General features: G+C 50.8%; 4 protein-coding genes across 4 annotated transcripts; 2 read left to right on the top strand and 2 right to left on the bottom strand.

Annotated features, from left to right (window-relative positions):
• Positions 1-1,027: 1,027 nt before the first annotated feature.
• Positions 1,028-1,270, top strand: sptssb (serine palmitoyltransferase, small subunit B; the record flags this gene model as incomplete). The annotated part of the gene is made up of 1 exon (XM_084466430.1): positions 1,028-1,270. One exon carries the CDS (start codon positions 1,028-1,030, stop codon positions 1,268-1,270), a length of 243 nt encoding a protein of 80 aa, XP_084322556.1.
• Positions 1,271-9,249: 7,979 nt separating this feature from the next.
• Positions 9,250-11,012, top strand: otol1b (otolin 1b; the record flags this gene model as incomplete). Its single annotated transcript, XM_084466429.1, has 4 exons — positions 9,250-9,661; positions 9,748-9,831; positions 9,974-10,045; positions 10,126-11,012. 4 exons carry the CDS (start codon positions 9,250-9,252, stop codon positions 11,010-11,012), a joined length of 1,455 nt encoding a protein of 484 aa, XP_084322555.1.
• Positions 11,013-11,681: 669 nt separating this feature from the next.
• Positions 11,682-15,645, bottom strand: LOC311341780 (Fc receptor-like protein 5). Its single transcript, XM_084466586.1, has 6 exons — positions 15,566-15,645; positions 15,440-15,484; positions 13,998-14,267; positions 13,167-13,433; positions 12,753-13,014; positions 11,682-12,249 (listed from the first exon to the last, which is right to left on the bottom strand). The coding sequence occupies exons 1-6, from the start codon at positions 15,588-15,590 to the stop codon at positions 12,243-12,245; spliced, it is 876 nt and encodes a 291-aa protein (XP_084322712.1). The 5' UTR covers positions 15,591-15,645; the 3' UTR covers positions 11,682-12,242.
• A 125-nt stretch (positions 15,646-15,770) lies between these two features.
• LOC311341762 (rab5 GDP/GTP exchange factor-like) lies at positions 15,771-24,845 on the bottom strand. Its single transcript, XM_084466562.1, has 9 exons — positions 24,712-24,845; positions 23,751-23,953; positions 23,211-23,377; positions 22,768-22,937; positions 21,613-21,694; positions 21,224-21,356; positions 19,677-19,768; positions 19,273-19,529; positions 15,771-18,512 (listed from the first exon to the last, which is right to left on the bottom strand). Exons 2-9 carry the CDS (start codon positions 23,930-23,932, stop codon positions 18,048-18,050), a joined length of 1,548 nt encoding a protein of 515 aa, XP_084322688.1. The 5' UTR covers positions 23,933-23,953; positions 24,712-24,845; the 3' UTR covers positions 15,771-18,047.
• Positions 24,846-25,404: the final 559 nt, after the last annotated feature.

The following is a 25,404-nucleotide window of genomic DNA, read 5'->3' as shown; positions in this document are numbered from 1 at the left end:
ATCCACCGCCTGGATATCCTGTGTTTAGTCGTTTACTAATGAAGGATATGCCTTAGTTATCGTTAAATGACTCTGAGCCACTTTCATAATGGATAGGAAATTGTATGTCACTATAGCCTACCGATAAGTAGTTAAAAGTTATTTTGCAAGAATATTATAAATGGATGATAAATTATACTCGCTGCTTATGGCTCCTTATCGAGTTCAAGTTCAGAGCATGACTGTATTATGAATACACGTCTTCCTTTTCATGTGCGTGTGTGTCACACCTCGACCGAACACACATGGGCCTCGGGTCGAATCCCGACGGACACCTCGGACCCTTGACCGTGTGAGCCCACGTGGGTAACGTGGGAGCTGTATCTTCGTAGTGGTTTTACAATCGTCTTCGATATACGCACACGTCAATCAAAGTGATCGGTCAATAACGCAGATTGAGGCAGAACTTTTTTGAGCGTAAATATGTTATAAAATAATCTTATTTAAGTATATTTATGTTATATATATTATAATGATATTTTCGGAAAAAGTAATAATTGATTGGCCAATATTAAGTTGGACTTGATTATTTGTCTCATTATGCTTCAGCGAGCTATCTCAGTGACACAAAGATAAACACCGTAAGAGAGAGAATTGAGTCATCAGAGGACCAGCTATTGGACTGAGGGCCCCTGGGAGGTGAGGTTTGATAGAGGGGGACTGAAGGGCCCCTGAAGGGCCCCATTCAGTAGTTCTTCCTCCGTCTCACACAGCCGTTCACTCCTGCAGCCTCCACCTTCCCCCTGCAGCCTCCACCTGCTCCCTGCACGCCTAGTTCTGTGTTTGGCATCATCTGGTCTAGACCATCCCACCACATTCTCTCTGTGTAACAACTCTTCTGGGTCTCTCTCTCTCTCTCTCTCTCTCTCTCTCTCTCTCTCTCTCTCTCTCTCTCTCTCTCTCTCTCTCTCTCTCTCTCTCTCTCTCTCTCTCTCTCTCTCTCTCTCTCTCTCTCTCTCTCTCTCTCTCTCTCTCTCTCTCTCAGAGGATGGCCCTGCGGACCCTGCAGCAGCAGCTGGCCTGGCTGTACTACCAGTACCTGCTGCTGACGGGCGTCTACGTGCTGGAGCCCTGGGAGCGCGCCCTCTTCACCTCCGCCCTGCTCTCCGCGGCGGCCATGGTGGCCTACGCCTCCTACGTCTTCCTGCCCGTCCACCTGCGCCTGGCGCTGCGCTTCTTCTCCGGCGTGTTCGGAGGGCCGGCGGAGAGCGCCGTGACGCTCATGAGCTGAGAGGAGGAGGAGACGAGGAGACGATGGAGGGAGGAGAGGGAGGAGGAGACGATGGAGGGAGGAGAGGGAGTAGGAGGAGGGAGGAGAGGAGAGGAGGAGACGATGGAGGCAGGAGAGGAGACGATGGAGGGAGGAGAGGGGAGGAGGAGAGTCCAAACCCCCCTCACCACACCTCCCGCATCACCGCCTGCTCCTCCGGTCCTTCAGCTCAGGTCAGCTGGTGTCCTCCTGGTCACCCTGACGTCCTATACCCCCGCCCCCATCACCGGTATTAGACAGACTCCGTCAGACTCTCAGGCCCCCTACGTCCAGGGAAATGTTGTCCCCTTGTTGCTGTTGTGTTTGTTGTTCCGCACTCGTGTCTCCATGGGGGCCCGCCTTCACCAATGACCCCGCAAGGCTCCGCCCCAAAGGAGGCTCCTCCAAGACTACCGCGGCTTTCCAATCCATTGATGTTTGTTCATGATTTTCCGTGTTGCTCATCGATTCTTCTGCTCTGCCTGCGGTTTGACGCCGTTAAAACACTGGGCATCGAGGGTTAGGGTCAGGGTTCGAGAGGGTCTTAGGACCCTCTGACTGCTCTCTGCTACATTATAACACGCACTGAACCGCACTGAGATACGGCCACCTCCTCACCCAGCACCCTGCGGTTAGCTCTGCAGCCAAAAGGCCGTCTGTGCTGAATGTCCAGAAAGCCTCCGTCAGGGAAAGTCTTATTAAGCCATCGATCAACAAAACAAACAAAAATGTGTTTCAATGTTTGCCTGGCAGCCTTATCGGCAGCCGTCCTGAGCTCAGAGCTCAGGGAGGCTTGCCATGTACAAATACTGCTGCGAGAGAACGTCCCAAAGGCGTGTCTGTGTCTGTGACGCTGCCTGGGTTTATTAACACACAACTCCTCAGCGCAATTAAAGCACTGAATGGTCCGACCCGCAGGCCAGGAGGGAGGGGCCTAACGAAGGTCACATGACTGGCCTACCGTCCTACCCCACTGGTGAGCCGCGGAGACGGAGTCAAATCACTAGTGGGGATGGGGCGGGGAACACTTTTACACTCTAGGTGAAGGGCTCGTAGTCGTTGATCACATTTAATGCAACTTTATTTACACTGTATTATGTTTATATTTATGGTAAAGCTTGGCTGGTTACAATGTCGATTACCAAAACTGATTATTTATATTTTCCTTCTTTTTTCTGTTGAATCTCTAATGAGTCAATGCGTCTAAAGGGTTTGTTCAAATTTTTTTTATAAATCCCACTGTGAAACCGCTTTATTCAGAAAATAAAGACAGTTGGTCTCAAATGGTTTGTTTGATTGTCACCTGCATGGGAGTCTGCTCACACACACCACTATTCATCAGGACATTTCAACCTTTGACCTTCTAATTGTTCTAGAGACATGTTATTTAAAACACAAGGCTGAGACTGAATTTGATCATGCCCATGGTTACCAAAAATACCCAAAAGTAATCTGTGTGCCCGCTTGTCACCCAATAGATCCGATAGAATGCATTCAGAGCAGGACAAAGAGAGGCAGGGCCACCAAACCAGTTGTGTGGACAGGGAAACGCATGAATACCCAGGGGCGCCTTCCTCCGTCTGATACACCACCTAATATACCTCTACACCCTCTAATACACCACCTCTACACCCTCTAATACACCACCTCTACACCCCCTAATACACCACCTCTACACCCTCTAATACACCACCCCTACACCCTCTAATACACCACCTCTACACCACCTAATATACCACCTCTACACCCTCTAATACACCACCTCTACACCACCTCTACACCCTCTAATACACCACCTAATACACCACCTCTACACCCTCTAATACACCACCTCTACACCCCCTAATATACCACCTCTACACCCTCTAATACACCACCCCTACACCCTCTAATACACCACCTTATACACCACCTGTAACCCCTTTATACACCTCTACACCACCTTGAGCACCTCTCTCTCTCTCCAACCTGAAGCCACTGAACCTCTCTACCTGCTCAGTGTGCTCTCTCTCCCTCTGTCTCTCTCTCTCTGTCTCTCTCGTTCTCTTGTCTCTATCTCCCTTTCTCTATCCCCCTCTCTCTCTTAGTCTAGTCTCTTCACTTCCTGTTGGTGCGCTGCTCAGTGGCTGCACTGCGACCCAGCCTAGGAGCTTAGCCATAGGTAAACTCAGCGGTGGACTTTTGCTCTCATCTGCGTGTGTCTATATGTGTATTTGTGTTTTGTTTCCACTGTGTTATGTCGTGTGTAATGTGTATATGTGCTCTATGCATACAATGGCTGCTGGGTCGCAAGACAAATTTCAGCCAAGCTGACAATAAAGTTATATATCATGTCAGTCAGTCAGTCAGTCAGTCAGTCACTCTCTCTCTCTCTCTCTCTCTAACGGTCTCAATGTAAACAATAACAGCTCAGGTTTCTACCACCGCCACTGTTTCCAACCATTCTGTCGCTCCACGCCAGCGGCTGTGTCCATGGCGATGATGCCTACTGCTATTATGCTGCCGTTTACCGCGACGACAGGACAATAGAGATGCAGGCACAAACACGTGCAAACCAGTATGCCCTTACAAACCAGTATACCCCTTACTAACCAATATGCCCTTACAAACCAGTATGCTCTTACAAACCAGTATGCTCTTACAAACCAGTATGCCCTAACAAACCAGTATGCCCTTACAAACCAGTATACCCCTTACTAACCAATATGCCCTTACAAACCAGTATGCTCTTACAAACCAGTATGCCCTAACAAACCAATATGCCCTTACAAACCAGTATGCTCTTACAAACCAGTATGCTCTTACAAACCAGTATGCCCTAACAAACCAGTATGCCTTTACAAACCAGTATGCCCTTACAAACCCCTGATGGGGCTGGCCTTTATCGTCCTGGAGGTCATGCTCATGTCTTCACTGTATTAATGTTTGTCTTGTATTAAGTTTGTAAAAAGTGTGTTTCTGATAATAGCATTGGTTGTGAAACGCACACACATACAAACTTACACACAAATCGTCTAAAGTACACCATCACACATTATAGTCTCACATACACACATGCCGGCACCCACACAAAGAAACACACACAGACTCACGCATGCACGCACACACACACACACACACACACACACACACACACACACACACACACACACACACACACACACACACACACACACACACACACACACACACACACACACACACGCTTCCCTTTGCCCTCGTAATGAAAGGAGTCAATGAGAACAGAAGGTTTGAAAACTCATTTCCACCTTGAACAAACATACAGAGAGAGACATTGAGGAAGAGAGACAGGGAGAGAGAGACATTGAGAAAGAGACAGGGAGAGAGAGACATTGAGAAAGAGAGACAGGGAGAGAGAGAAAGAGACAGGGAGAGAGAGAGACAGGGAGAGAGAGACATTAAGAAAGAGACAGGAAGAGAGACCTAGAGAGAGAGAGAGGGTGATAGAGAGAGAAAGAGAGAGAGAGGGGGTTAGGGAGAGAAAGAGAGATAGAGCCACTAAGAGAAAGAGAGGGATCGAGACAGAGAGAGAGACAGAGGGAGAGAGAGCACACTGAGCAGGGAGAGAGGTTCAGTGGCTCCAGGTTGGAGGTTAGAGGACAAGGCCCACGGGATTCAAACTGTAATGCGTCGCGTCAACTTTGATAACAATGCAACACATTGGAATTCAGTTAGCGCTTCATCGACACACCTTCCATATTAACTATGATCAACTCAGTGTGAACACAACTCCTAACAGGTGTCAGGTCAGCAGTTCACCTTAGGATCACCTTACAAATACTGGAGGAAACCGCGGACTTTGGGAACCGGCGTTCACTAGGCACCCTTGTGCGGTGTGCCAAGATGTCTGGAAACTTTAGCCTGCGCCATACCCCAGGAGCTGCCATGAAAGGGCCTCACTTTGCTGGGTTCTGGAAGGAATCGCGCTGCTAAAGTAGAAAGTAACGAAAAGGAAGTGATGGATTAGGCTATTCAGTTGGGTGCAGTTTGGTCCGTGAACTTTGTTTGTCTACATTTCATGACTACATACGAGAGATGCCGTCTGTACAGGTGCTGGAATCAAACAAATCCTTATGCTTCAGTCCTCTGTGCCCCACCCCTGTCTCGCCAAGGCAGATAGCTCACAATGTGTTTGTTTACTTTGGGTCAAGTCTCCTACCATCAAAGTCCAACAGCGCCCCCTACCATCCACCTTATTGAACTGAGTTCTGCTCCTAAAGATGTGTCTCCTATCAGAGGGTCAAAGACCAACCACAGCTCCAGGGTGTGTATCCCGTCCCTTCCATGTGTTCTGTGTGTTTGTCTTTCGCAGACGGCCATCTTGCACTGCTGCACCCAAAACTGATTCATTCACATTTACATTCAGGGCCTTTAGCATACGCTTTATCCAAAGTGACTCACAGTAACCACATTTGTCATGAAGAAGTGGAACAATATATCGCTGTTGTTACAGTAAGGATGTTCATACAACCAAGTGCCAAGCACTAACAATCACCAGGTTAACCTATTCCCCGTGAACAACAAAGCTACTGTAGCTAGGATATGATGCTACACGATGCCAAGTACTATTTTTAAGTGCCAGGACGTACAACATACAATAAGTGTGTAAGAGGGGTGTGTGGGGGGGGGGGGGGGGGGGGGGGGGGGGTAAGGGGGGAGGCTATGCAGAGTCCAGGTGAACTCTGAACAAGTGTCTTCAGTCTTTTGCGGAAGCTGGTGTTTCCCTTGAAGACTTGGATCTGTGGTCCGTGTTCCCCTGGAAGACCAAACACAAAGGGTTGAGCTTCTGTTCATGGAGATGTTCAGCTGAACGGAGAGGAAGCCCTTTAGTCCCGTGTGGCAGGGCGTGGCCGGGGGGGGGGGGGGGGGGGGGGTCACGTCTCGCTGATCGCCAACGTCATTAGCTGCTAATTTGAGGGCTCCTGGCTCTCCTTTGATGAGGGAGCGTCCCGTGGATTGGCTCGACCGTGGAGAAAGTGGAACCGTGGTTCAGACAGAATGAACTGATTTCAGCCCAGCTTCCCAAGCAAGGCGGGAGTATCTTGTTCTTTGTTATCGCCCTGAGATCCTATGTGTCTAGTTGTCCATTCTATACTCATCGGTCTGACTGCTATCTCAGATCTTCTTTAAGGAAGTCCAAAGGAAGGAAATACACCTCCTACATGGAAGGCATCTCCGCTCCTGTCTGCTCGGCTGCACCTGCTGAGTGAGTGAACTGTTCAGGGGGCCTAAGGTACGCCTTATCCCTTAGATGTGTGTGTGTGTGTGTGTGTGTGTGTGTTTATCTGTCTGTGTTCGTGCATGTGTGTGTGTGCATACGTATGTGTGTGTGTGTATGCGTGTGTGTGCGTGCGTGCGTCTCGATGTGTGCATGCGTCTGTGTGTGTTCACGGTCATGCGTACGGTCATGCGTATGTCTACGCGTGTGCGTGCGTGTGTGCGCGTCTGTGTGCGTGTTTGTTTATGAGTTTGTCTGTGTGTGCGTGCGTGTGCGTGCGTCTGCGCATGTGTTTGTTTATGAGTTTGTCTGTGTGTGCGTGCGTGTGCGTGCGTGAGGGTCGGGTGTTAACTCAGTGGACAGCCAGCAGCACAGGGGGGCTCTGTGCGCGGGCCGGAGTGTAAGACGACCACGGCTGTTGTGTGTGGTCTGAATGGGGCGGTGGGGCCTGGGTTCAGGGGTCACGGAGCCCCAGGGGGGGCCCCTGTCCTGTCTCTCTCTCTCAGGACCCCGTCACAGATCACACTCCCCGTCTCAGTTACCCCTCCTTGGTGAGGCGTGGGAGGGGCCGGGTCGGGGCCATCTTAGTTCAGCCGCTGGGAAGAAGGGGGCAGGGCATGGGAAGGACATGGAATCCCAGGTGAGCTTGGAAAAGAGAATTCCTGGTTCGGCCATGGATTTTTAAACACTACAGATCCCAGTAGGAGGGAAATTCAATTCAATTCAATTTCAATTTTATTTAAAAGGGACCATGAGCAATTAAAACATAAATGTAACCATTTGATGCATCGCACCCGAGTTAGGCTTAGGCTAATTTACATCTACAGTCCCTAGGTACAAATAAATACAACACATATAAAAACATAGAATGATGTTGAATTGTGAATTATGCTCTGTGTACTCCGAGGGAACGTTTCACCGTGCATCGCTTGTCACTCAAGGTTCAGTTATGTTTCTAGAAACTTGATATGCCCCTAGTGGCAGAGCACTGTAACGACCTGTGTTCACCTGGACACAGGTGCACTGACTGCTGATGTGTGTGTTGTGTGCCATAGTCGACACCCTGAAGAAGGCAGATCGCGGATACGTGTTGGTGTACTGACTCATTACTGTAACAATCCACTAAAGGCTTTTGAATGGCAAATCCACTGAAGTGCCTGAACCTAGATTAATCATTATCACCTTGCTTTTGTTGTTATCATTTAAGTTATACTCCCCTTACTCCTGACACCTGTGATGATTGACACCAATGATTCACTCCGAAAGAGAGGTGGCTGAAATAGGGACTCCATCCAGAGTGTCGTATAAAAGTAAGACTAAATGCAGCAGTAGGATATATAGCCCTTGGATACAGAAAGGTATAAAACAAGCTCTCCCCCCCCCCCCCCCCCCCCCCGTCTCTTTTTCATTACTTTGCTGCTCCTGGCTGGTTCCAAGCCAGCCGAGGACCCCTTCAGAGGGCTGGAGGTCTTTGATAGCCCGGGCATTCCCTCCAGTGTGGCACTGCTTAGACATGCTTATCAACCACTTCCTGCTCCGACACTGCAGCCCGCATGTCCACACGCCGGAATCCCTCCGTTCCCTCAGCGCGGTGTCATTTGTAGTTTGCGACGGCAACTTTAGCCGCTGTTTGTGAGGGCGTCGGGGGAGTCAGTGAACCCCAGTGGTCAGGCGGGCACTTCCACTGCACCAGAGATAAGCTGTTTCCTTTTTCACGAAAGCTCAGGTTTACCAACTGTTGAGTGAGGAGATTATCAGGCTCTCTCTTGGAAGTCCACCAAGAAGATGGCGATGATAGAGTTTCCCTGTGCAGTCGTCTCATTTACAGGTCGACTTTTTAATGAAGTGGTTTCAAGTGGTGGATGGAAGCTGTGGTCCAACATCACGAGCGGCGCCCTGTGTCGTCTCCGGGCGCCAGCTGGGATGTCGTACTTTAACATTAATAACAGGGTGAGTAGTGAACGACAGGGTTCACTATCCCAGCAAAGAAGGGCTGTTAAGGTGTCCCGCTCGGCTCCGGTCCAGCTCAAAGAGCCAGCTGGGAGGGGGGGGGGGATGTCAGAGGAGTAGCTCCCGTATCATGTGACCCGCCGCCCCGCGTCCTTTGGTCCTGGTCCGGCCCACATCGGGGGTGGGGGACCGCTTCTGGGCGGCGCTGTATCCCCTGTCACAAAAGCACCTTTCTACACAAGAGGGTTACAGAGAACAGGGCACAGAACAGTGGTTCTGCTTGGGTTGGCTCCAGTGTGCCGTAGATTACCATGTAGTTGGGTTTCAGACCTCCCCCATGCCCTGACAGACACCCTGATTGGTGGGGGTGGCGTTTCTCCCTCGGAGGCTGGCGGGGACATCAGCGAGGGACGGGGCACTTGCTCGTGTCTCCAGCCACTGCTACAGAGCAGGATAAATGAGAGGACCACTCACGCAAAACAGGGTAAGGGTTCCTGGTTATCAAATAACATTCAGATCGGTGTTCAAGTGTGTCGTAGATGATTGAAGAGGGTTTTGTACGCACCAATGATGGTGTTTGGAGTTGTTCGTACCTTTTGGTGTTTTGCTGGCCTTTTTCAGGAGTCAAGCGTTTGTAAAGTGCTCAGTAAAAAAACCCGTACTGGACAAAAAGCAAATCGCATAATGTTATTTCAGGTTAAAGACACAGAGGGCAAACTGAACTGTGAAACTGCCGCTTACTAAACATACCTCCGACAGATCCCAGGTAACCATGAGGATCATCAGCTGTCACTCCGTGCTTTTCGCTGTGGTTGCGGTGGCCTTCGTCATGGCTCCTTGCTTCCAGGCCAAGACCACAGCGAAGCCCAAGCACCACTACACCAAGAAGCCCGCCCCCCCGGCCACCGCACGCAACCCTCTGACCCCCGGCCCCCCAAAGACCCCGCTGAAGGGCCTGGAGAGTAAGCCCACCCATGCAGCGGAGCCCCAACCGCCGGCCACCGCGGAACGGACCCCCTATCCCAGAGACGTGATCCCCGACTACCACATGGAAAGCACTCGCCCCCCCAGTGCTGGGAATGAGAATTACACACTCGATTACAACGAGTGTTACTTCAACTTCTGCGAGTGCTGCCCACCTGAGAGAGGGCCCAGGGGCCCGAAGGGAGACAGGGGTCTGGCAGGTACGGTCGTAATCGGACTGGATGGAGCCCGGTTTACACAAATACATAATACGATGCAAATAATCCATGACCTATTCTATTAGCAGGGCCGGACAAAGGAGAGCCAGGGCCCACTGGTTTACCCGGACCGCAGGGTCTCAAAGGCACTGTGGGATTCAAAGGGGACAAGGGTAAATATGATATAGTAGGAGTAGGAGTAGTACTAGGAGGAGTAGTAGTAGTACGAAAAGTAATAGTAGTAGTAGTGACGGTATTATACTGATACATTAATACCTCTGAGTGGAACCAATGCTTAATTTTTTCGTTTGTAATGCGATAAAGGTGATCAAGGAAATCTTGGATTGGCAGGAGCACAAGGAATTCCTGGAAAACCTGGAGAGAAAGGTATTCATTTTGATGGCTGATAGTAAATGCTTCCTTTGCAAGATGTGTGGTAACCTGAGCCAGAGTCCCTGTCTCCACAGGTGAAGGTGGCTCCGACGGCCGGAAAGGAGAAGTTGGGTTTGAGGGTAAACCCGGAGACAAAGGGGAGCACGGCCTCAATGGGACGGCTGATAAGGGAGAACCAGGGGCCGAGGGTCCCACCGGACCTCCGGGACTGGCTGGCGAGATGGGCCCCAAGGGAGACAAAGGCGACAGGGGGGAGTGTGGCACCTTTGGGGAGAGAGGTAACGCAGGGGCCCGCGGGGAGCCGGGACATCCTGGTATTCCGGGCGGAATGGGTCATCCTGGATTGAACGGCAAGTATGGCCCCCCCGGTCAGCCAGGGGTCAGAGGAGACCCAGGGCCCCCTGGACCTCACGGGGAACCTGGGGTGAAAGGCCCCCAGGGAACCCCAGGACTAAGAGGCCTTTATGGTCCGAAGGGGGACCGCGGTTACCATGGCATGCGAGGCGAACGGGGCCATCGCGGGCTGAAAGGCGCCAAGGGGGCTGGGGTTCCCCAAAAGCGCTCGGCCTTCAGCGTCGGCATCACGCCGAGCAAATCCTTCCCGCCGTCCGGTTTCCCGATCCGCTTTGACAAGGTCTTCTACAACGAGGAAGGCCAGTACAACGCCTCCTCGCACAGCTTCACCTGTGTCCACGCCGGAGTCTACGTCTTCTCCTACCACATCACCGTGAGGAACAAGCCACTGCGTGCGGCCCTGGTGGTGAACGGCTCGCGGCGTGTCCGGACACGGGACTCCGTCCACGGTCAGGACATCGACCAGGCGTCCACTCTGCTGCTGCTGCGGCTGGCGGCCGGAGACCAGGTGTGGCTGGAGACCCTGAGGGACTGGAACGGAGCTTACGCCAGCAGTGAAGACGACAGCGTATTCTCTGGGTTCCTGTTGTACTCGGATGAAGCGTGATACTCGACGATCAGCCCTGGCCTGACTTCATAAACGGACTGTGTTTAAAAGCGACCACAATTGAAGCCTCTCGTTCACACAGAGGGTGGAGTCAATCAGGGCGACGACAGCTTGCGTGAGCGCTGCTTGAGTAGAGCTGGTTTTAAGGTGCCTTGCTCAGGGACACCTGAACACCTTTTGCCTGAAGGAGCCGAGGAATCAAACCAGGAATCAGACGACGTACACCTCCTGAGCTAGTGCTGCCTTATATCTGCTGATAAGGCCTACATTTGTTTGTTGAACTACCGGACCCTATGTGTACAGTTCCATCCACTGTCATGGGACATCTCAGCGTTTGAAGCCAGCCAATGTGGGGTTTCGATCTTACTCAATCTTATGGCTGAATTTAACCAATACTATTTGCAACACTTCTGAACCGGACATATTGAGTCTTACATTTTCTATTTCAACACCAGGACACAGTGTAACTCTGAAGTTTCACTTCACTTTTTGGAATCAGGGCGTTTCCATAACTTTCTCGGCATTAGCACATCTGCCTCTAATCTCTCCATCTAACTGTTCTATTCCTTTATTGCAACCAAACGGCTACTATATATATATATATATATATTTATTGATATATATTCATATTTCATGGTAATGTTACACAATTAAGAACTAGCAAGTATAGCTAGGATGTACAACGTGTAAACGGTAAGAGAATATGATGACTCATTTTTTTCTAAAACTCTTCCAAACAAAGTTTGTCCCCCTCTGTAACTCAGACTACATTACAATATGTTATTACTTTTAAATATTAAAGGGTTGTAAAACAGGTGTTGTATAGTTTATATAAAAATCATAGTACCTGATCATTATGAATCTTTATATGTTTCATATATTCATAATAGTAAAATTGTTTTAGCCATAGTTTGTTTTGCCAAAAAGGGTATTTGTTTAATTGATTTAGAAAGCACATCTCATTTAAAATGTTATATAATTTCATTTAGAATCACATATAGATTTGCGATGAATATGGTGGACAACAACTTGAAAAAATAATTAAAGATTTAAAAAAAAGATTCAGAGTTCATTCAGTCGTTATTGTACTTAAATTCATATTGGTGATTATTGCACATGATTATTGCAGAGGAACCGTATCGGACAGCCAGAGGTTCCACTCAGGAGAGGTTCTCCTCAGAAGAGGTTCCCCTCGTGAGGAGAGGGCTCCAGCAGAGGTGGGTGAGCGGATCAGGTGCTGCACCGGAGACAGGAGACAGAGAGGATGAGCAAATCGCTGAACGTAAACTCAGGTTAAAGACACAGAGGACCAATCCTTGACCACTGGTGAAAGCGTGTACCGCTTACCGCTTACTAAAGATATCTCCTAACAGATGGTAAAAGGACTGCATTTATACAGCTCTTCTCTAACCAGTGGCCACTCGAAGCGCTGTACAATATTGCCTCACATTCACCCATTCATGCACACATTCGCACACCGACGGCAGAATCAACCACGCAGGGCGACAGCCAGCTCGTAGGGAGCAGTGAGTGTGAGGCGTCTTGCTCAGGGACACCTTGAAACTCAGCTAGGAGGAGCCGGGGATCGAACTAGCAACCTTCCGGTTACCAGCCAACCCACTCTACCTCCTGAGCCACATGCCACCCCAGATCCCAGGTAACCATGAGGTCACTTTTCACGTTATAGTAATTATAACGGATGATGAAGAAGATGATGATGATGATGACGATGATGATCACCTGTAGTGCTCCGGCTCGCTCCACTTGTTGAGGTTCAGTGAGGGCACGCGGGCCCTGCAGCGGTACGCCCCCGCCTTCTTCAGCACCACCTGATACGCTTTCTTCTCAGACCGGGCGGTTCCTTCCAGTTTCTGCTCGTCTCTGTAGAAGTAGATGTGAACTTCAGCGGCCGGATCCGGTTTGATGAAGGTGAACGTGCAGCGGAGCGTCATTTCTTTGGCAGCACTGGTGTCCAACGACAATATGGGCTTAGTCACAACCTCTAAGAAACGGTGAGAAAAGGTGGAGGAAATGTTAATAATTCCAAATTCATAAAATAAGTATCATCAACAGTGCAACAGTACACCAACAAGTCAGCATATTTAGATTAGTTTACCAATGAACTTCTTAATTGGAAAGTATAGACCAGCTCACCTTGGACAGTCACCAGATTGCCCAGAGACCTGGCATAGTTCTGCTGTCCATCAAACCAACTGGCCATACACTGGTATTTGCCCTGGTACGTGAGGTTGACGTTAGGAATGGAGAAATCTCCCATCCCGTCACTTCGACTCGACACCAAGACATCGTCTTTGTACAAATACATCTCGGTCACCCTGGGCTTTCCCCGCACCCGACACTGGATGTCCAGGGTCTGCCCCACCAGGACGGGCTGGCTCACCGTCAGCATGACATCTCCCACTAGAGGACAGGAGGGGACATTGACGCTGGTGTGACATTGGTGTGATGTGTAAAGGGTTTCTTTGAAAACATTAAAGTTGATTAGTTTAACTTGTTGAAATGTATATGGCTTTATTTAAATATTTACGTTTGTAATTAAGCCTATTAGGGGCTGGAAATGAAAGCCATATTTAGTAAATGTCTAATTTGCATATTTTGAGTTATTGTTTTGTATTCCATGTGATTATTATTAAGATTGCATAATAGCATGGGCCCATAAGGCTTCCGTAGAGTCATGACGTCAAATGTAGGGACATCACGCGTGGGAAACAGAGCTAGAAGCCTACGAAGCAGTGCTTTGATCCTTATTTGGATTTCATGCCTCTTGTCTGCATTGTTCCCTTTTTACAAGTCAAAGGTCAAACTCACTCAAGAGACAAGCTCATTGCTTCTATTGGCCTACCAAGTGTTGTGAAAGAACAGACCTCTGAAGAATAAGTCCCGCCTGCTAGGCTCCGAACCGGGAGCCTCGGAGGCGGGACATATTCTTCAGAGGTCTATGGGAAAGACGAACGCCCCACTCACCGTTCATCGTGATCTTGTGGGGCAGGCTCTTGGGCGTGTAGATGGATCCCCTGGCCCCCCTCCTCTCCCCCCTGCAGATGTAAGTGCCAGCGTCCCCCATGGCCGCGGAGAGGATGTTCAGCTCCCCGCGCTGCTCCAGCCGCTGGCTGTCCCGGTACCACTCGGGTGTCCACGTGGTCCGGGGGTCAGGGACGCTGCATCTCAGGTGGATGGACTCCCCGAGGAATAGGGCGGAAGGGCCCGTGTTGGTCAGGATGGCTTTGAATTCGTCTACAGTGAGAAATGTTAAAGGGGTGATATCATGCCTTTTCCCTTTGCCTGAAGGGCTGATTATGGTCCCACGTTCACGCAACGCAAGGGGGTTACGGACCCCTTACGTCCTTGCAGACGCTCCTTGTGTCCACCGCAAAGGGCATGACGTGCGCCTCCCAAAAATTGTAACCTTCCGTCGAAGCGACGCAGCAGAAAGAGCTGTGATTGGTCCGCACACTAAAACCCGACGCAGAACCAAAACAGGTTCACGACTGCGTCGAAGCGTCTGCGTTAGTGGTGGATTTCATGATTCGTTTGAATGAATCAGTTTGCGTCGGTCAGTTCGCCAAGAAGAGTCGTTCGAATCGTTCATTCGTTCAGTCGCGTTTCCGGTAGCGGTGAATCATGGTTCTCAGTCACTGAGTCGGTCAGACTCAGCTCCTCCCTCGTTCTCATTCAAATGAATCACGAATGCACAGTTCTCAGCTGAGTCGGTCAGACTCGGTCAGACTGAGTCGGTCAGACTTCATTTGAATGAGAACGAGTCGGTCAGACTCAGCTCCTCCCTCGTTCTCACTCTCAAACGAATCACGAACGTGCAATGGTGCAAACTGTCATCAATCAACACAACATTAACTAAGTTCCTTTTAGCTGAGGAGCGCTTCATGGTCGAAATCGGGATGTTGTTGCCGGCTGGCTCTCGTGACTTCTCAGTCCTTGAGTCTTCACCGCTAAACACAGTCAGTGAACGAACAGCGACTTAGCGACTAGTGGGTGGAGCTGGGAGTCGAGTCTCGGAGAACGAACGATACGAACGAGACGAACTGAAACGGTGAATCAGGTTGGTTCGTTCATGTTAAAGAGTCGTTCGTTCAAACTGATTCGTTCGCGAACAAGCCATCACTAGTCTGCATGGTCATTGCGTTGCGTGAACGTGGGACCATAATCAGCCCTTAAAGACTGTTATATGACGTATGTATACATGTTTTACATCTGCTAAGCTAGAACAATCTAAAGTCTGAGCCAGGGGGAGAATTCGCGCCAACCAGAGAACGCACCTCAATAAGTGGGGCGTTTTAATCAGTCAGTTGATCATCTGTCATGATGCCACTGATTCACCCACTGGAAGATGAATCCGTCATGAACGTGTCAAACTGAGTTTGAATTTTAGAAAAGTATTTAATACATACCACCCACTTCTTCTGAATGAACCAAGGTCAGTAGCGTTGAAAGAACTGAAACAGAGCCATCAAATATATGAAACACAGCTTACACATTGTCTGCAGTTTAAAGACACAAAGACGAGAGGGACTCACCAAGGAGACACAGGGATCCAGCCATCTCGTCCGCTCGTCCAGAAGACCTTGTTTCAAACTTCTCCCTTCTCTGCCCTTTTATAAGGCAAACAGGAACTGAAAGTTTGTGGTTTTTCTCCACAATTCCCCCAGGATGTCCTCTTTCAAAATTGGTGAGCACTGAAATGAAGCCATTGCTAACGTCCACTTTAGGAACGCAGTAATGAGAAGCCGGAGTTATGTGTGAGGATTCACTTCGCTTTCAGAAATCCACATTTCTCTGCGAATCCAGTCAATTAGCTCCATATTGTAACTTTTCTATTTATTCATTACTATCCACCGTTTAGAATAACCTACAAACAGTCACCATAGCAAGCAGGCATACCCTTTTTTATATTATATATATTTTTTAATGCATGATACTCACATCATACATTATGGTCGACAATAGCAACATTAAGCTGATTTATAAGGAATATAAGCAGGGATCAAACCGACAGAACATTTTGACTTTTTTATTATTATTCTATCTAATTGAAACAAGCTTATGAATGGTAATAAAACACTGTTTCTTCAATAACTTATATTTAAATAAAATAGTTTGTATTACATAGCTCCTTGTTAAACAACACCAAACCTACACGGTTCATTTTTTTTTTACTTCCCAATACCTGATCAATGTTAGTGCATACAATGAAATGACTCGATCGATCAATATAGGCGCACTGACGGCACTCATCCTCCAGGGCGACCCCGCCCCGTTTCCAAATGAACCAAACGGTTTGAGGTCTTTGACTAATGGATAATTAAAATAAAAATCGTAAAACAAATGATCAAATCCCCGTGCCATCCTCCCAACAGGAGCCGAGAGGGGACAGAGCTGAAGGCCTTTCACCAAACACTCTGACTCAGATGGCCTTCATGAAAGTGCTGTTGTGAACAAAGCTTGAAAATGCATTGGTGGTTATTGTTGTTGAGATTATATATATATATATATATCTCCACACACACGGTTAAAAATAAGACAACCAAGGAATCAACCGAATCAAAGGACAGGAAGACCATGAAGCCATGTTTCTGACTCCTCAGCCAATCATTTAAAAGCTCTGACAGGGAGGTCAAAGAAAAAAAAATATATCTCCCTGCTATGACCAATAAATTAAGGGAAGGGCAAGGGACACCCAAATCAATCCTAGTTCATTAAAAGCATTAATGTGGCACGTCTTAAAGAGGACATGCACAGAAGAATGGATCTTATTGCACCCAGAACCTTTCGTAAGCGCCAATCCTTAGAAAAAGATTGCTTCCCTAAACGCCGCTTCAGAAAGCAGTAGTGTCGCAGAACAACAAGACACACACGTCTATCTACACACCACCGGAACATCTTCTGCAGATAGATTACCAATGCAACATGTCCATGCAACTAGCCTCTCCACACACACACACACACACACACACACACACACACACACACACACACACACACACACACACACACACACACACACACACACACACACACACACACACACACGTGGAGTCTGAGTGGGAAGAAGCACAGATTTGGGGAGTATTAGGTGTAATGATGCACATCACACATCATTTCATAGAAACTAGTATGACACCACATCAGCATTATACTTTGTCGTTCATTTTCGTTTGTTTTTGCTGTTATGATTCTAAAGTGGCCTAATATCAGCGTCATCTCAAAAGGGAAACTAAACGTGCAAGGGGACGGAAGGGCCCCCGTATAGGGCCCTGGAGAGGGCCCCTCAGAGAGACCTCTACAGAGGGCCCTGGAGAGGGTCCCTCAGAGAGACCTCTACAGAGGGCCCTGGAGAGCCCTTCAGAGGGGCCCTCAGAGAACCCTACAGAGGGTCCCTCAGAGAGACCTCTACAGAGGGCCCTGGAGAGCCCTACAGAGAGGCCCCCAGAGAACCCTACAGAGGGCCCCCAGAGAACCCTACAGAGGGCCCCCAGAGAACCCTACAGAGGGGCCCCCAGAGAGACCTCTACAGAGGGCCCGCAGAGAACCCTTCAGAGGGCCCCTACAGAACCCTACAGAGGGCCCCCAGAGAACCCTACAGAGGGGCCCCAGAGAACCCTACAGAGGGGCCCCCAGAGAACCCTACAGAGGGGCCCCCAGAGAACCCTACAGAGGGCCCCCAGAGAACCCTACAGAGGGCCCCTCAGAGAGACCTCTACAGAGGGCCCGCAGAGAACCCTTCAGAGGGCCCCTACAGAACCCCACAGAGGGCCCCCCAGCGTCCGTCTGGAGTGGTGCTCCGTCTGGAGTGTCCCCCTCCCCCCTGGGGGGGGGGGGGGGGGGGGGGAGGAAACGTATCAGGACCCCCGGCTCTGAAGTCCTCCGCAGTGGAGCCCGCTCTGGAGTGTGATGAAGGGAACCGGTGCCCCTGGAGGACACTAGGACACACCGGTGGGGGGGGGGGGGGGGGGGGGGGGAGTGAAGGGGGCGGGCGGGCAGGATGGGGCGGGGCCCCGATCACCCGGCGAACAGCTGGGGCAGCAGCGGCGGCGGCAGGAGGTCGTTCTCCACGTTGTCGGCGTCGATGGCCGACGGCGCGGCGGCGGGGGCGGGGGCGGGGACGGCGGCGGCGGCGGCGGCGGCCGGGGCGTCCGGGGGGAACCCCTCCAGGGCGCCGTGCACCTCGTGCCCCACGCCCTCGCTCCAGTCGATGAGGTCGTTCTCCAGCCGGCGGGCCCCCTCCATGACGCGCTCCTGCCGGACGCCCAGCCCCGTCAGCAGGTCCAGGCCGCTCTGGACCTGCTGCAGTGAGGCCGAGGCCGAGGGGCCCGCGGAGGCCTGGGGCCGCGAGGGGGGGCCCCCGGAGGCCTGGGGCCGCGGGGGGGGGCCAGGGGCCTGGCCCGACATGTGGAGCTCAAAGTCCTCGGAGCTCATGTTGAGGGAGCGGCCGTCCAGCTTCTCGATGAAGGCCACGGCGCAACACTGGAGAGGAGAGGGAGGGTCAGAGTGAGTGAGTGGAGTGAGTGAGTGAGTTCACACCTCTCCCCCTCAGCACCGCCATACCACGGACCTCTCCCAGCGCACAGAGCTGCTCCCACTCACTCCCCACATCCCTTCCTCCCTCCCCCCCCCCCCCCCCCCCTCACCAGGTTGGTGAAGTAGTATCCGTCCCCCCCCCCCCTCACCAGGTTGGTGAAGTAGTATCCGTCCTCCCCCTCCCTCTCCCTCTCTCCCTCCCCCCCTCCCCAGGTTGGTGAAGTAGTATCCGTCCTCTCCCTCCCCCCTCTCCCTCTCTCTCACCAGGTTGGTGAAGTAATATCCGTCCTCCCCCTCCCTCCCCCCCCTCTCCCTCCCCCCCCCCCCCCTCTCTCCCTCCCCCCCCCTCACCAGGTTGGTGAAGTAGTATCAGTCCTCCCCCTCCCTCCCTCCCCCCCCTCTCCCTCTCTCCCTCCCCCTGACCAGGTTGGTGAAGTAGTATCCGTCCTCCCCCCCCCCCCCCCCCCTCTCCCCCTCTCTCCCTCCCCCCCTCACCAGGTTGGTGAAGTAGTATCCGTCCTCCCCCCCCCCCCCCCCTCCCCCTCTCTCCCTCCCCCCCTCACCAGGTTGGTGAAGTAGTATCCGTCCTCCCCCTCCCCCCCCCCCCCCCCTCCCCCTCTCTCCCTCCCCCCCTCACCAGGTTGGTGAAGTAGTATCCGTCCTCCCCCTCCCCCCCCCCCTCCCCCTCTCTCCCTCCCCCCCTCACCAGGTTGGTGAAGTAGTATCCGTCCTCTCCGCTCATGATGCGGCTGGGGCTGCAGAAGCGCGTGACGTACTGGATGTTGGACTGCAGCCGCGGCGGGTTGGCCTTCAGCACCATGTAGATGAGCGCCGGCAGGAAGTCGTCGGCCGACGCCGGCTCCCCCTTGGTGGCCCTGATGGCGCTGAAGATGTGCTTGCTGCAGCGCGTGATGCAGGCCAGCTTCTGCTGCGGGACGCGCTGCGAGTCCATCTCGATCACGTCTGCAAACGGCAGCGGGCGCGTGAGTGAGAGGGGGGGCGCGGGGCCTGCCGGCGGCTGCGGGCGAGCGGGCGGGAAGGAGGGAGGGAGGGAGGGAGGGAGGGAGGGGAGGGGCGGTTCAACGGGGACACGCCCACGGCGGACCCTACCTGTGATGGCTTTGACCACGCTGTCGGACACCTCGGGAATCTCCTCGTCCACGGGAACGCACAGCATCTCCATGGTGACCCAGTGCAAGGCCCTGGGGGGGAGGGGTCACAGGCGGGGGTCACAAGACACTCCGGCTCGGGGGGGGGGCGCCATGTTTGTTTTCCAACCAATCAAACACCTTATAAAGCTATAGACCACTCCCCTTGAAGGGTACGGAGGCCCCGAAGGGACCTAGGGGCCGCCTCCGTGTAACTAGTTATCTGGTGAGGTAACTGGTTATCTGGTGAGGTAACTAGTTATCTGGTGAGGTTACTAGTTATCTGGTGAGGTAACTAGTTATCTGGTGAGGTAACTGGTTATCTGGTGAGGTAACTAGTTATCTGGTGAGGTTACTAGTAATCTGGTCAGTAACTAGTTATCTGGTCAGTAACTAGTTATCTGGTGAGGTAACTAGTTATCTGGTGAGTTAACTAGTTATCTGGTCTGTCACTAGTTATCTGGTGCTGTTACTAGTTATCCGGTGAGGTTACTAGTTATCTGGTGCGGTAACTAGTTATCTGGTGAGGTAACTAGTTATCTGGTGAGGTAACTAGTTATCTGGTGAGGTAACTAGTAATCTGGTCAGTCACTAGTTATCTGGTCAGTAACTAGTTATCTGGTGAGGTAACTAGTTATCTGGTGAGGTAACTAGTTATCTGGTGAGGTAACTAGTTATCTGGTGAGTTAACTAGTTATCTGGTCTGTCACTAGTTATCTGGTGCTGTTACTAGTTATCCGGTGAGGTTACTAGTTATCTGGTGCGGTAACTAGTTATCCGGTGAGGTAACTAGTTATCTGGTGAGGTAACTAGTTATCTGGTCAGTAACTAGTTATCTGGTCAGTAACTAGTTATCTGGTGCCCATGAGGAGCCGGCCCGTGGGACCGGTTTGGACCGTTCAGATGGAGCCCAGTATGAAGACTGGTTCAACTTCCTCTGTTTTATAAACGTAGCACAGGAGGGAGTTGACCACAGGAGGGAGTTGACCACAGGAGGGAGTTGATCACAGGAGGGAGTTGATCACAGGAGGGAGTTGAACACAGGAGGGAGTTGAACACAGGAGGGAGTTGAACACAGGAGGGAGTTGAACACAGGAGGGAGTTGAACACAAGAGGGAGTTGAACACAAGAGCGAGTTGACCACAGGAGGGAGTTGATCAGCTCATGGTATAAGTTTTAATTTGGATCCAAACATTATTTTTTACAAATGCCAGGCATTCAGCCGCTGCTAGCGAGGTGTGATGGTCGTCTCTCGCTCATTGTTTGTATTGTTGCTCACCAGACAGACAGAAGACAGTCTGCTACATGTCAACTGGTGCGATGGCACAGCGCCAGAAGAATCCCCCGCTTAAGTTTGGTTCCACTTCCGTATTCCGAGTTCCCAACAAACCCAACCACTGACTCGACCGCGAAACTCAAGCCATGGCAAAATGGGGGTTGAAAGGTCAGCGGAGGAGGAGGAGGAGGAGGAGGAAGAGGAAGAGGAGGAGCGTTCCCGTTGCCTCCTACCTGATCCTCTTCTGAATGGCCAGGTCTTTGACCTCGTCGTCGGTGGACTCGGGGCAGAAGACCCCCTCGTAGAGACGGCTCATCATGTACCGCTCCACCTCGTCCATCACACTCTCCACATGCTCCGACGAACCTAGAGGTCACACACACACACACACACACACACACACACACACACACACACACACACACACACACACACACACACACACACACACACACAAAAACAATTTAACACACACATTTGGACACACTCAAGTAACCCCACACAACACGTGCACACACAAACAAACCAACAAGTTAACACACTTGCGCACAAGTATCAACAGACATACACGTGTGTGTGTGTGTGTGTGTGTGTGTGTGTGTGTGTGTGTGTGTGTGTGTACCTTTGAACTGAGTGTGCAGGTACTCAGAGAGTTTCTGGTAGAAATCCTGGACGCATTCAGAGAGTTCTTCAACACCCAGTTCCTTGAAAAAACGATTAAAAAGGAATCGTGAATTCCCTCACAATGCACGACATCAATAATGAAACGATGATATTTGCAGGCACCCATTGACACGCAGAACCTCACACATGTTCAACACCAAGAAAGCCGCTCTCGGATTTTGCTGCCCAGCATAAAAAAAAAAAAAAGAGAGTCTCCACCCAAAAGGTGCTCTGCTCCATCCCCAAGACCTGCAGCCTAGCAGGCGATCCTGGGGCACCAGCTTCCGCAAAAGACACCAGGTCAGAGTTCACCTGGACCCTGCATAGCCTCCCCCTCCCTCCTACTTATTGTATGTTGTACGTCCTGGCACTTAATGTACACACTTATTGTATGGCGTACTAAGGGCGCACTCACACTAGGCAAAGTTGCCCTGTACCGTACTGAAGTACGATTGCCCCCCCCCCCACCCCCGCACCGTGCCGCTGGCCTGTGCTCACACTGGGCAATCTCAACTGGGCCTGAGTACGGTTGCCTCTTGTACATATAGGTTGCGTATCTGTGTGTGTGCGCGTGTCGGCTCCGAAGTGTGCTCAGGCCACGGAATTTAACTGTACTTGAGTACGGATGGCGTGCTCACACTAGCCAAGCGATCTAGACGTTAGGGGGCAAACGTACTCGGGCACGGTACAGATAGGCTAGTGTGAGTGCGCCCTTAGTTATAGTACTTAGCTGTGTAGCATCTTATCTTAGCTATCTGTTGTATACAGGGAATTGGTTAACCTAGTGATTGTTAGTGCTTGCCACTTATGAACATCCTTACTGTACCAACAGAGGTATATTGTTGTTTCTCTTTCTTCTGACAAGTGTACTTAATGTAAGTCGCTTCGGATAAAAGCGTTTGCTAAATGCAATGTAAACAGAAATGGAGCAGAAGGCTCTGCATGTCCACACCCCCCTGGCCACACCCCCCCCCCCCAGTCAGGCCCACGCCCCCCCTGGCCACGCCCCCCTGGTCAGGCACCCCCCCTGGCCACACCCCCTGGCCAGGCACACGCCCCCTGGCCATGCCCCTCACCCTCTTATAGAACACGCTCTCGGTTGAACGCCCCTCACCCTCTTATAGAACATGCTCTCGGTGAACGCTCGGCACTGCTTGAAGATCTCCCGGCCCGGTCTGAGGGGCTTCAGGAAGTCGATGAAGTCCCGCGTGGCTCGGTCGGGGTCCGGGGGAACGTGGCGGCCCCCTGAGGAGCCGGGCGCCGCCGACTCCCCCGAGGTGTGATCTGAAGACAGAGCGCGCGATGAACACTCGGCCTGTTCGGACTTCTTGCGACAATCTTCGCCACAATGCTTTGGTCACCGCGAGGCGAAGATCGTTTGTTCGATAAATAAATCAAACGTTTATTTAGTTTAATAAAACACAGTAAAGAGGAAACGGCCCTCCTGATGCGAGTTAAAAAATAATCCACAGTGGGCCTTGTTAAATCAATAAACCATATCGTCAATCATTGAACGACTCAGCTTTAGACAGACAAGACAAAACAAGAAGGACTCACCTTTTTTGGGTGGTGTTTTTGTGGAGGTGCTGAAAAGCTTTGCGACTGTTTTGACTTTGCTGGCCTTCTCCTTGGGTTTCTTTTCCTCAAGCTTGCCCGAGGCAGCAGGCTGCGGCGGGGCCTTCTGGTGTATGCTTGCGTAGGCCACCTCCTCCTCTTTCTGCAACCTGGGCACGAGACGCCATCCAAATACCAAACCATCTCATACAGGTCAGGATATAAACACTGAGATACGACACACACACGCATACATACATACACACACATATATATATACATACATACATACATACTAGGGGTGTGCATCTCTCCAATAAAAGATGATTCAATGCGTATCTCGATACATGGGGTACGATACGATTCAGGAATGATACATTTTTAAAATGGAACGATTCGATTCAGTTAGATTCAGAAGATTTGCATCTTTTAAATCAAAATCGATTTTCCGATTCAAATCGGTTTTTGTTACACCCCTAATATATACGTCTATGTCTATGTCTATGTATGTATATATATATACACACACACACACACACACACCTCTCTGCGAGGGCCCAGTCTTCCTGGATCTGAGTCTGCTTGTCCTTCTGGTTCTCGTCTCTCCAGCATTTTGAACACAGACCTCTCCAGGCTGCGTTGCCGTAAAACCCACATCCTTTGGTGCACAGCAGTTCCGATTGGTCCAGGTGGATGCCACTGCGTTCAAACCTCGGCGTCGTCATGCCTTCGTTTTGCTATGACTACTGACAGGAGAACGAAAACAAGATCATTGATAATTAAAAACTTTCTGTGGTGGAATCGGGGCTCAATGAACTATAACCTTGTTGAATGTCATGCGAAAAGAATCCAGTAACAGGTCAACACTCAACCAGTAATGTGAACAGTATCACAGTAATGTTGACAACTTGAAGTTGATATCGAACTAAATGGACCTGAGATATTAAATGGACCAAAGACACAACATAGTGACGCCTCCTAGTGGACACGTTCAACACATTGCGAACTTTAAGTTAAGTTATCAACACAGGAGCTTCCTCTATGTGTCCTGACTCGTCTTCTCAGAACTCAGCTGACTCCCACAAAGACGTGTCATTACGAAGACACGGTCTCTCTCTGGTCTCACGTATCATTATGAAGACACGGTCTCTCTCTGGTCTCACGTATCATTACGAAGACACGGTCGCTCCCTGGTCTCACGTATCATTATGAAGACAAGGTCTCTCCCTGGTCTGGACGTTCTCCTCTGGGTTACAGTCTAAAGACACGGTCGCTCCCTGGTCTGGACGTTGTCCTCTGGGTCACAGTCCACTAGACTCACACCTTGGCTGCTGGCAGTTTAATAAACGTCTTACTTCACGATCAGAGACACTGTCAAAAGAGCATAGCGGTGTTGTCCCTAGCTGGGACCAGTGTTGACATCTGCGGCTCGTCTAGCGTCGGGGTCCGGGGATGAGACCCCCAGGTCTCATCCCCGGCTGCGGGGTACGACGTGTGTTCTTACCGGACACCTGCAGCATGTCAACGCCAAAGGCCTCTTCCGCTGGGGCTCCGGGCGGCTGGAGTTTGCTGTAGCTTGGACTAGTTGGCTATCTCTGCTTACCAGCCATTTTGTATGTATGCTGGTATGTGTCTGGTTTTCTTCCTGTGTTGGACGGGGTCATGCTGGTTGTTGCCACCTAGAGGATGGGAGGAGTAACTTTTTTTTCCACCAGCGCTGTATTTGATTCCCAAAGATTGGTCAAATAGGGTTTTCAAAAAAATACACAATATGACAACTTTATTGACTTTTAGCTCTTCCAAATTGTGTAATTTGGTTGTTCTAAAGGTTTGCATGATGGGTCCTGGATATCTGTTGATGGCTGAGGTCTGGGATGAGGCCATGAACTACATTTACATTTAGGGCATTTAGAAGACGCTTTTATCCAAAGCCACCTAATAGCGCAAAGGAGCTGTAAGAGGATGTACAGACTGTCAGGCACAGTTTTTTCTGCATGATGCTGATCTATTCCTCCAATAACATCATGTGTTGGGGACTCCCTGATGTCTGCCTTGACCTTTACCGACACCCGATACAGCCAACTCAGTATCTCAGTGTCCTTGTCTGTTCCACAGCTAGCCATTGTCATCCCTTTAGCATCATCTTGTTTGTCATCCATTAATTTCTTCATGTTAAGAAGAGCAGTTCCAGCTGTCA

This window comes from Micromesistius poutassou, assembly GCF_964030765.1.
Source record: "Micromesistius poutassou genome assembly, chromosome: 4".
NCBI lineage: Eukaryota > Metazoa > Chordata > Actinopteri > Gadiformes > Gadidae > Micromesistius > Micromesistius poutassou.
Note: the sequence above shows the minus strand (reverse complement) of the source record. Positions and strands in the feature narration are given on the sequence as shown.

Excerpts from the sequence above, each read along its gene's own strand:
- LOC311341780 (XM_084466586.1), bottom strand. The coding sequence starts at position 15,590 with ATGGCTGGATCCCTGTGTCTCCTTG. Across the intron at positions 13,434-13,997 it reads CCACAAGATCACGATGAACG|TGGGAGATGTCATGCTGACG; the intron begins GTGAGTGGGGCG and ends CCTGTCCTCTAG. Across the intron at positions 13,015-13,166 it reads CAATCTGGTGACTGTCCAAG|AGGTTGTGACTAAGCCCATA; the intron begins GTGAGCTGGTCT and ends ACCGTTTCTTAG.
- LOC311341762 (XM_084466562.1), bottom strand. The coding sequence starts at position 23,932 with ATGACGACGCCGAGGTTTGAACGCAGTGGCATCCACCTGGACCAATCG. Across the intron at positions 22,938-23,210 it reads AAAAACACCACCCAAAAAAG|ATCACACCTCGGGGGAGTCG; the intron begins GTGAGTCCTTCT and ends CTCTGTCTTCAG. Across the intron at positions 21,695-22,767 it reads AGAGCATGTTCTATAAGAGG|GAACTGGGTGTTGAAGAACT; the intron begins GTGAGGGGCGTT and ends CGTTTTTTCAAG.